Consider the following 10814-nt stretch of genomic DNA (forward strand, 5'->3'; position numbering starts at 1 on the left):
CTGATCTCAACTGTAACGACGACCTTATTTCCTATTATTATAAAGTTGCTACCATTTGCATGACATGACTGATAAGTACGGAAACATTCATTTAAAATATTTCATAAAACGATGTCATGAGATTAAACGTTCACAGTAAAATCTTAAAACAAAACAACGGAAAATAAATAACGTGAACTTAAAATAAATACAAAGAAAAGAATAACATGATACCCTAATCTAATTTAAGGGATCAAAATAAGTTTTATAGTCTTCAGCAGACGCCGCCGTCGTCCGTACATGAGTGTCTTATCTTTACTTGAAATGTAAGAGTAGCACATGACTTGAGTATTTTAAGAAATATTCAGTAGTTTCTATAGTTCGATCGCATTAGAGCACCAGACGAGGTAAGGATGCTTTGTGGAAGAACACGTTTTTTTTTTTTCTCCGTTTACACTGAATTTGGTTTATTATTTGCATGAAAGAAGGTAAAAGAGAAGAGTTCGTATAATTTGTCGATATCAAAGAAAACTCTCTCTCATTAACAAAAGTTGGGTACGAGAAACTCAGCTACAATATTCACTCGAAAGACTCAATATGTACACTTCTATACTGCTTCATGTATGCTCATGATGCTTATGCTAAAATAGCGTGTACTCGCTGCAGGCTACTTCTATAACGATCCTATTTTTCTATTCTAACAAAGTCACCGCTACATATATGTTAAAAGGCTAATGCATCTATCTGGGAATTACTATGACATCATCATCCGTGCATAAAATATCATATCATACCATGGTATTGAGCTCAACTTTCAATACGGGTAGAATTGAATGTGTAATACTTCTATATACACGTGCACGCACATAGACCCCAAGTGAGCTCGTATACGTGTCATGTAATATGTGTAATATATATATATATATATATATATATATATATATATATATATTGTTAGTTTTTTAAATATGATGATTTTTAAAAAATCAATTATTTATGTTTATTTTTTTAAAACTATATATTTTTTTTCAATTATATAGTTTTATAATATATTTATTTCATTTAATATGATTTTACCTATACAATATTTAATTTTTTTTATTTATTGGTAAGTTACGATTAAAATTTTATATTTAAGTATAATTATTAAGATTTAAAGGGTTATAATTTTAAGTACATTATTTTGTATTAAAAAAAACAGCTTGGCCCAATTAAGCCCAATTAGGCCCAATTAAGCCCAAATAATAGTAAGAATAATGAGGAAGTTTCAGAGCAGGGACGTGGGCGATGCGTGGATGCGTAGACTCTTCAACCCCAAATCCAAATTCAAAATGAAACTGGCAACTTCGCTACAAATCAACGCTTTCCCGGATCTTCCCGTCCCCCAATTTTGACTCTTCATCCTTCCAATTCATCATTCGCGTTTCAAAAAATATTTATAATCAGGATCGTCGCTAACTCACTCAGTTCTTCGTTCAACACTGCTCAAATTTTTCTGGGGTTTTCGTGGACTTTCGATTTTGGATCACTGTATTTCTGATTTTTGACTTCATGGACGCGATCGCTTTCTCTGCCGCTCATTCCAATATGAAGCTTCTCGATTCCAACACCCTTAATCCGGATCGCACGGTTTCTACGTAAGTTCTTTAATCCATCGCTTCTGCTGCCCTAAAGATTTCGCTTGTGTTTGAGATTGATGATCGAATTCTTGAGTTGTCTTTTGTTCTTACTTTGGAATCTAGAATTCTGTGAAAATTTTGATCCATGTGAATTTTATACTGATTGTTGGATGAAATTACTACTGTGATGCAATGTTTGTGCGGCTTGAAGTTGTCTGGATTATAACAAGAGTTGATCATTGTGAACTTTTTTGCTTATTGTGTGGAAGATGGCAGCGCAATGGCGTAGATTCTTGAAGACGTTTTTAGGTATTATTATATCAAAGTTAAGAATTCAACGTATGCTTTTTGGTTTTTCAGGTCATTCTCTGTGCCGAAATCTCTTGTGTCTTTCTCTTGTAAATCCTCTGGAAAATTGCAAGTTCGTGATAAGTCTAGAACTCAAGGATTAGTGGTTTCTTGTTCTAGCTCCAATGGTCAGGGGCTACAACTTTCTGGCCCTGTTGAGAAGAGAGGCCGTCTTGGACAAGCATTTTGCTCAGTAGGAACTGTCTCCTATGGTGAATTTGCTTTAGAATCTCACTCTCAGGCAGTAGAAGAGAAGGTTGGAGTTCTGCTCCTGAATCTAGGAGGGCCAGAAACGCTTGATGATGTTCAGCCATTTTTGTACAACCTATTTGCTGATCCGGTATCTTACTTAATCTTGTGTTTCTAGCCTTAATAACATGCCAATTTATATCAGTTCTCAATTCTTTTCATAATACATAGGATATTATTCGGCTCCCGAGGTTGTTCCGTTTTCTCCAAGAGCCATTGGCGAAGTTAATTTCTACTTTTCGTGCTCCGAAAAGCAAAGAAGGGTATGCTTCAATTGGTGGTGGCTCACCTTTGCGTAAAATAACAGATGAACAGGTTGATTGACCTCTCTATTACTTCCCTCTACTATAAAAAACATTCAAATATTTATAATTTGTGAATCCTTGTTCTAGGCACAGGCGCTTAAAATGGCTTTGGAAGAGAAAAACATATCTGCTAATGTCTATGTCGGAATGCGCTATTGGTACCCTTTCACAGAGGAAGCGATTCAGCAAGTATGTTTACATGTTCTTTTTATTCCCTGTGCCTTCTAGTTCGATACTGACCACGTGTATTGTCTTTCTTAATCGTCACTGCATTTAAGTTCATAAAAATTGATGGTACCTTTTGCTGTTTGTGGCAGATTAAGAGGGATGGGATAACAAAACTTGTGGTGCTGCCACTGTATCCACAGTACTCTATTTCGACAACTGGGTCCAGTATTCGTGTTCTCCAGAAGATTTTCAGGTGATGATCTAGTCTAATCCACTGTTGATCTTGTTATTAAAAACTTCTGCTACTGACTTATTGACTATGAGCGTATCAGGGAAGACGCATATCTCTCGACATTGCCTGTTTCGATTATAAAGTCGTGGTATCAACGAGAAGGGTATATTAAGTCGATGGCTGACTTGATTCAGACAGAGCTGAAGAATTTCGTTAATCCTCAGGAGGTATTTGATTTTTGCTGAAACTGATTTTAGAGAGATGGTTTAGTTTATGCAGCAAATGGCTGTCGTTGTCCGAGTCGATTAGTTCTTAATGAGGGGTCATTTGCATTTGCATCCTTAGGTTATGATTTTCTTTAGTGCACATGGGGTTCCCGTCAGTTATGTTGAGAATGCTGGAGATCCTTACAAAGATGAAATGGAGGAGTGCATCTACCTAATCATGCAAGAGTTGAAGGGCAGAGGGGTTGGAAATGAGCATACTCTTGCTTATCAGGTTAGTAATAGATTTGGAGCCTGGCTTGGTTTCTTATCTTTTTCTTGTTTTCTGGATTTTCATTTTTGTTTATGTATTACATGTTCAGAGCCGCGTTGGACCTGTACAATGGCTAAAGCCATACACTGATGAAGTTCTTGTCGAGCTTGGCCAGAAGGGTATCAAAAGCCTCCTAGCCGTTCCCGTGAGGTATGTTCTGTTCACAAACACATGCAACTCATGTTCTAGGGACCTATAGAGTGAATAGTGGTGGGACTGAATCATGTAACAAGTAAAAATAAAATGTTCGGTGAAATTCGATCTTGTACATTGTTTTTATGTATTCTTTGTTAACTTAAGCGTGTGGCTTTTTATTTATAGTAATTTTACTTGTTTTTTCCTAGCTTTGTGAGTGAGCACATCGAGACTCTTGAGGAGATAGATATGGAGTATAAGCACTTGGCACTTGAATCTGGGATCGAAAACTGGGGGCGTGTGCCCGCTCTCAACTGCAAGTCTTCATTCATTGTGGATCTGGCCGATGCAGTAGTCGAAGCCCTTCCATCTGCTACGGCATTGTCACCCCACGCAAGCTCCGCAGATACAAATGATCGTGGTTCATTTCGATTTGATCCTATCAGATTGTTATTTGGTTCAATCCTTGCATTCATCTTGTTACTCTCACCCAAAGCGTTTCTAGCGTTTAGGAATAATTTCATTTGACAATACAACGATACAAGACATAGGTAGAATAGGTCAGTGTTGCATGGATTGGATAGGGGAGGGGATGATCGTTTTAAATTTACTTGAGATAAAAGGCAAAAAATTTCAGCATGGCAATCAAAGGTATTACTAATTTTGTATTAGGGCAAACACTGATGGATTCAGACACAAATGAAAATAAAGGAGGAATTACGTTTTCTTGCTCATGATTCACATTTCATATTTTAGCTCCACAAAGTAGTTGTATTTTAAAGTAGCCTGTAACCATGGATGGCAACGCGCTAGAGAGAAACGGACAAGCCGAAGGGAGGATAGCAAAGCACCATAAGCGTTTTAACCATACCAAAACCGAAACCGAATACAGTAAAGAATTCAGACATTAATGAGGTTTCATAATTCTACCTGGCCTAAAAAAAACTAATCATAGCAACGAAGTTAACTGTTCTCCACAACAGACACCTATAGTGACAACACATACATGAATCAACTCTTTGGTGATGCTTTTGCAACCCCACTTTGCAGCGCCGACTGAGCAGATGGTGCAGAATCATAGCCCCCACGAGCAGCAGCTCCACCTGCGTTACCATCGGAAGAATATGGAGGATGAGGGTAACCAGCACCATAAGAAGAGCTATAAGGTGGTGGAGCTTGCCCGTAACCTGGCTGACTAGTTGGAGGAACACCATAAGGTGGTGGCGCAAACCCTGGCTGAGCTGCAGTACCATAACTGGATGGTGGGACACGTTGAGAACCAGAATCTGATTGAGTGTACCCAGACGTTGGAGCCTGAGAACTGGAATATCCAGACGACAATGCAGCAGGTTGCCCATAGCCACTCGGGGTGCTTGGGGACTGAGTGCTCTGACCATATGCAGGAGGATTTGCAGGTTGTTTCTGAGTTTGAGGAGGTCCATAACTAGCCCCATACCCGGTTTGAGCGGCTGGTTGATTTCCATAACCAGTATGAGAAGGTGCAGTCATTCCGTACCCTGACTGATTTGGTGGAGGGTAGCTCCCTGGGTTAGGACTAGGCTGTTGACTTGCACCATAACCTTGCTGGCTCACCGAAGAGGGTTGTGCAGGAGGGACTGTCTGTGATGAATCCCCCTGAGACTCGTACGAATTGATCCCATCTTGGGCTGCATTGGCCACATTACCATAGTTTGGAGCAGAACTATAACCTTGCTGATCATACGTAGGTGGCTGGCTGTAACCAGCCTGAGGTGCATGATAACCACCACCATAGCCATCTTGAGAATAACCCTGTTGATTATAGGTAGAGGCCTGTGGTTGACCATAGCTGTAACCAGAGTTGTCTCCTGTAGCACCAGGAGCTCCAGGTGTCTGCTGTTGCTGCGGGGGCTGTTGATTGTAGTAATCATAACCACTTCCCTGAGTAGCAGGTTGATTTGGCGGAACAGTAGACTGGTCCCAATTGGAAGCATATCCACCAGATGCAGGTTGTGAATAACCTTGATAAGGAGGTTGTTGCATGTTATACTGAGATGAAGGGCCAGAGTATCCACCTTGCTGTCCATAGCCATAACCAGGTTGCTGCATTGAAGGAGCCCCAGGAGGCCCCCAACTTGAAGGGGGTCGAGTTTGATAACCTTGCTGATGATACCCTCCTGACATACCTGAATTTCTCACACGATTCTGAAAGAAAAACATGAAGATAGAAGCCAAGGTGAATCTTTCTCTACTATATGTGAGAGAACAATAACCATGCATGGTAAGAATAGGAAAGCACAACATTCATATGCGAAATGGGAAGAAAAATGTCAAATCCGAAATCCCAGATATGGAAAGCCATAGTCAGTATATTTTGTAGGGATTAAAGGAGCTTATACTGCATTATGAAGAGTACAAAGCACCAACATACCGTACTGGATGATGAGTTATTGAGTTACTCCAGCAGAAGCTCAACCTCTCCCTATTCGAAGTGAATGGGTGCAAAGAGAACCAGACGACTACAAAAGCTTTTACAGAACAGAATATATGAACTTAATTGCCCCAAAAGGCAAACAAGTTCATAGCAAAGCACAAAAAAAGCAATGTCTTCCCAATAATCAAATTTTTTATAGAAGAATCAACTAGCTGGATATCAAACTAAAACTAACAACCCTATAGAATAGCAAATCTTCAGAGACTAGTAGAAGATAGTGAAGAGAAAAAATGTCTACCGCCCACAGTTTCTTACCACAAAATAATTGAAAAGAAAAATACTTTCGAAAAGGGCTGAGAAGCAACATGGATGATGAGAAGAAACACATTGATAGTATATGCAACGGCCTTGGAAGGAAAATGAACCATAACCTCATGATAAGTAAATAAAAATAGCCCATAAAGATTAAAATAAGAAAATATTTTTTCAATAACAAGATAGTTTAGGACAATTTACATCAAAAAATTAAAAATAATTAATAATCTGATTTGACGCCCTTCCAGAGGTAAATGATTAATGAAGATTAAAAATAAGAGACTATTCTGCAAAACTAGCCAGCAAACCAAGGCTGCAGTCTAAAAAACTTGCTCAAGAATAACCATCAATGGCAAAAACTCAATGAACAATCAGGTAATGTTAAAACTAAAACATACAAGTACCAACAAGAAATCATGAGCAAGTTAATACAACAAACAAACACACGTGCCTAGAATTATGGAGCAAATACGAAAATTACGAGAGAAAATCTAGACAGACTAAAAGATTGAAACCCTCCTATATTTATTTAAACCACTAGAAAAAGAATGTTAGTATGGTAAGTTGACTTTTCAAATTATACTAACGACCTTGAATACCCAACAAGCAAACCTGTAATTTCTCTCCACATTATTAACTTTATATCATTAGAATATGGGATTCAGAACCATACCAGAGCAATGTTGAGATAACACCAACATAAAGGATTCCATGTTGGTGCACTAATGTCCAATTACCCTAACCCTACAATAGTTCCCAATAACAATATCAGTTGCAGGATACACAATTAATAAGCACATGTGACGGTTGAACAGGCCATAATCCAAACAATATTAACACTTCGATATAAAACCAAGAATAATACCAAATGGGCTGCAGAGATCTTATATATAGGAGAGATATCATATAACCCTAACAATCTAATAAGTGTAATATTGACTGATAAACTATTGAATATCCAAAGGAGCCAGCACATCACCAATGGGAACCTTTCGGATACCACAATCAGGATATAAAACCAAGAATAATACCAAATGGGCTGCAGACATCTTAAATAGGAGAGATATCATATAACCTTAAAAACCTAATAAGAGTAATATTGACTGATAAACTGAATATCAAAAGGAGCCAGCATATCACCAATGGGAACCTTTCAGATACCACAATCAAGATATAAAACCAAGAATAATACCAAACGGGCTGCAGACATCTTAAATACGAGAGATATCATTTAACCTTAACAACCTAATAAGAGTAATATTGACAGATAAACTGAATATCCAACGGAGCAAGCATATCACCAATGGGAACCCTTCAAGTACCAGTCACTCTTAAAAAAACTAACTAGGTGTTCCATCTGTAAAAATAACTTCACCTATTTCCAAACCCCAGGAACCTTAGATCCTCCATATCTGCATCAATGGATATGTAGAATAAACAATTGCAGACATAATAAAAAAATCCAGATCGATTATGGATAAAAGACCTAAAAGCTATCTCAAGCTATAAGAGATCCAAAAGCAATAACAGGTTTGTATATTCCAATGCTTCTAATTCCTTGAGTGTAACTACAAACCAGCATTGATACGGTCGATATACAATCCAATCCAAACAGAGCTCACCCCAAAGTTGAAAGTAAGCATAGTGAGGGAACAAACCTCCTTACAGCTCTGCAATAGTTACTGTTTAAGACAATTAAAATAGTAAAACTGCTAGGGGAGACTAACAGCATCAGCAATAAAATGATTTTTCAGATTTGCAACACAGAAACATATTCATTATAGTCAAATGAACAAATCCAAATGCTGAGTATATAACAGTGTTTGACAAATTTCATAGAAGCTCCAGTTCATTAAGTAGGGTAAACTTTAGAAGGGAAAAGAAGTATTTTTAACGAACGACAAAGAAACCAAATTCTTATTGAGTCCAGCTATCCAACAAGACAACATAGAGACAATGAGAGAAAAAAAACGTATCAACTATTTCCTTCCAGAAAGAAAAACAGAAGCATTGAATTGAAGAATGATTAGTGTACAAAATTATAACAAATAAAAAACGTGACTGTAACAAGAATGTGTCTTAAAAAGAAAGCATTCAATTTACAATAAGGAACACAATCAGAAAACAGAACATTTCATAATATTCACAAAACAGTGTAATCTAAATGAAGTCAATGAATACCAAATCCCAGCTATATCACAGTAAGAAGCTGAATAAACATGTAAAAGCAACGAAACAATTAACGTCCATCAACACTGAGTCCTTAATGCTCGCCTTGGTGTTGAGGTGACTAAATACTAAAAGAATTCATAGAAAGAGCTAAAGGAGTTCTAGAATAGTATGGCAACCTTGCATCAACAATTACAAAAATAACCAAATCCAATCAGGAAAAATCATTACAAGCACCTCAAAAATAAAAAATTCACACAAAAACCCATGGAATTAGATTTCAACTATGCATTAGTTCCTACTACCATAAAAGGGCATAACAATCTTAATGGAACCAAAATCTGCAAACGCACCTCACTGGTAACTTCATTAACCAACTGTTTTGCTGACTCAATCTGTTCGCTTGAACCATCAATCTGTAAGGTTCTTTCTGTAGATGTATCCCCAGGGGGTAAGTGCAAAGGTATCACCTGTGAAAATGAAGAATACAAAATCCCATGTTAACCAAATTAAATACAATAATTAATGTTACGTAAAGAAAAAGTGAAAACAAGTTACAAAATTGAAATTAAAGAAAATGGTAGGGAAGGGGGGACTTCCAAGACACATGAAAAATGTATATACATATATGTATTCAAACCTGAATACGAGCTCCAGTCCTGGCTTGCATACTTTTGATTGTTTCACCACCTTTACCAATAACCAAGCCAACCTAGATAATTAAAATCATAACAATCATAAGTATCACCAATAAATAAATAAAAATTTTAAAAAAATGTTCTCAAAGTAGATGACAGAAATTGGGAAATTCCAAAAAAATATTTAAAGAACCTTATTATTGGGAATTTTCATAACAAACTGCTCAGATCCCGATGAACCAGTCAATCTTTGAGATACTATGCCAGAACCTCCAGATTCAGCCTGAATCAAATGTTAAATTTTTAGACAAACAAATTTTCAAGCCAAGTTAAATGCCTTACCCTTCCAACAGCGTCAATTCAATCAGATTTTGTATGCAATTTATAAAGAAAATATTGCCAATAATATTATGTTGGCAGTGGAAAAATTGGTAAGGCCTTTCCAAACAAATCCATTGCTACACGGCATGTCAATGTTTTTACGTGGTGAGACAACACATAGTAGTTGACAAAGCAATTTGATCAGGAGTACACATGCAGTTTGAAAACTAAAACAAACCTCGGAAAGAACATCATTAATCAACTGCTCGGCCTTAGCAATTTGATCAGGAGTACCCATCAGATCAACGGTCCGGGTAGCAGAATTGGGATCTGCATCCATGTCACGAGTAACTTGTATTTTTGCCCCAGACTGGAGCTGAAGGTACTTGATGGTCTCACCACCTTTACCAATAATTACACCCACTCTACCATTTGGAATGTCGATTTTCTTGCTTGTCCCTTGAAACCCATAGGAAACAGGCGTTGCTGAAGGAGCTGAATTAGACATGTGAGACTTCAAGTCTGCATCCACGCAGATGAAAGTCACAAATAGGCATCCAATCATGCAAACAATACTTATTTTTAAAATACATTAAAAAAAATAGATAAATAAAAGCATTCAACAACAATTCTCTCGAAACATGGGTAGAAGACAGTGGAAAATAAATCAACTACGACATCTATAGGCATCCATAGAACTGACAGAAAGCTTTCTCTATACGACTAATACTGACATCCTGAAACGTTTAATCACCCATGTCCCCGTTAATACTGAAATTTAAAACATAGCTCACAGGGATGTGCCACAAAAATGCAATAAAAAGTGCAAACTACTTCACTATAATAAAAAATTTAAAAATAAGGCAATACATGTTCGACATGCATACAGAAACATGAAAGATGCAAGAAAGAGACAGCAAGATTATAGTCACCTGAGCCAGAACTAAAACCCTTTTCGTATGAATCAAACCCGCCGCCATTCTCAACCCTTGGGCGCTTGGCATCAGCCCCAACGCCAGGTCCAGCGCCGGCCCCGACGCCACCGCTGGAGATAATCAACCGAGAGGCAATTTCCTGAGCACGCTGCTTAGCAAGCTGGATCTCATCCATAGGGGGCGGGACGTTGTTGTAGGAGGGAGGCGGAGCATTGGCCGAATCGGAGGAGGGGGAAGTGATGGGGCCGGAAAAACCAGTCGGGCGACGGGAGACCATAGGTGGAGGATGGTGATCGTACTTGCGCTTATTGGACGCAGCATCAGTACCAGATGAATACTGCGCTTCGTCAGCCATTGTTTAGCTTCAGAGAGAAAACCCTAGAAAGAGAAAACGAGAGGTGATAAAGAGGATGGGTTTTCTTCTTAGTGTGCACTTTAGCCAACGGAATTT

General features: G+C 38.0%; 2 protein-coding genes across 2 annotated transcripts; one reads left to right on the plus strand and one right to left on the minus strand.

Annotated features, from left to right (window-relative positions):
* Window positions 1-1284: 1284 nt before the first annotated feature.
* Window positions 1285-4306, plus strand: LOC111798095 (ferrochelatase-2, chloroplastic). Its single transcript, XM_023681059.2, has 9 exons — window positions 1285-1616; window positions 1959-2286; window positions 2367-2510; window positions 2588-2689; window positions 2818-2921; window positions 3001-3127; window positions 3246-3398; window positions 3487-3587; window positions 3782-4306. Exons 1-9 carry the CDS (start codon window positions 1531-1533, stop codon window positions 4098-4100), a joined length of 1464 nt encoding a protein of 487 aa, XP_023536827.2. The 5' UTR covers window positions 1285-1530; the 3' UTR covers window positions 4101-4306.
* Window positions 4307-4410: 104 nt separating this feature from the next.
* Window positions 4411-10792, minus strand: LOC111798092 (uncharacterized). Its single transcript, XM_087125308.1, has 6 exons — window positions 10361-10792; window positions 9667-9950; window positions 9301-9390; window positions 9110-9181; window positions 8823-8939; window positions 4411-5756 (listed from the first exon to the last, which is right to left on the minus strand). The coding sequence occupies exons 1-6, from the start codon at window positions 10716-10718 to the stop codon at window positions 4584-4586; spliced, it is 2094 nt and encodes a 697-aa protein (XP_086981434.1). The 5' UTR covers window positions 10719-10792; the 3' UTR covers window positions 4411-4583.
* Window positions 10793-10814: the final 22 nt, after the last annotated feature.

This window comes from Cucurbita pepo, chromosome 7 (genome assembly GCF_057944985.1).
Source record: "Cucurbita pepo subsp. pepo isolate OVF chromosome 7, ASM5794498v1, whole genome shotgun sequence".
Lineage (NCBI taxonomy): Eukaryota > Viridiplantae > Streptophyta > Magnoliopsida > Cucurbitales > Cucurbitaceae > Cucurbita > Cucurbita pepo.

Bases quoted from the DNA above. Each gene is read 5' to 3' on its own strand.
- LOC111798092 (XM_087125308.1), bottom strand. From the start codon at position 10,718: ATGGCTGACGAAGCGCAGTATTCATCTGGTACTGATGCTGCGTCCAAT. The intron at 9,391-9,666 runs GTTTGTTTTAGT...CATTTGATTCAG, and splicing joins TTAATGATGTTCTTTCCGAG to GCTGAATCTGGAGGTTCTGG. The intron at 8,940-9,109 runs GTTTGAATACAT...TCATTTTCACAG, and splicing joins GGACTGGAGCTCGTATTCAG to GTGATACCTTTGCACTTACC.
- LOC111798095 (XM_023681059.2), top strand. From the start codon at position 1,531: ATGGACGCGATCGCTTTCTCTGCCGCTCATTCCAATATGAAGCTTCTC. The intron at 1,617-1,958 runs GTAAGTTCTTTA...TTGGTTTTTCAG, and splicing joins CCGGATCGCACGGTTTCTAC to GTCATTCTCTGTGCCGAAAT. The intron at 2,922-3,000 runs GTGATGATCTAG...TGAGCGTATCAG, and splicing joins GTTCTCCAGAAGATTTTCAG to GGAAGACGCATATCTCTCGA.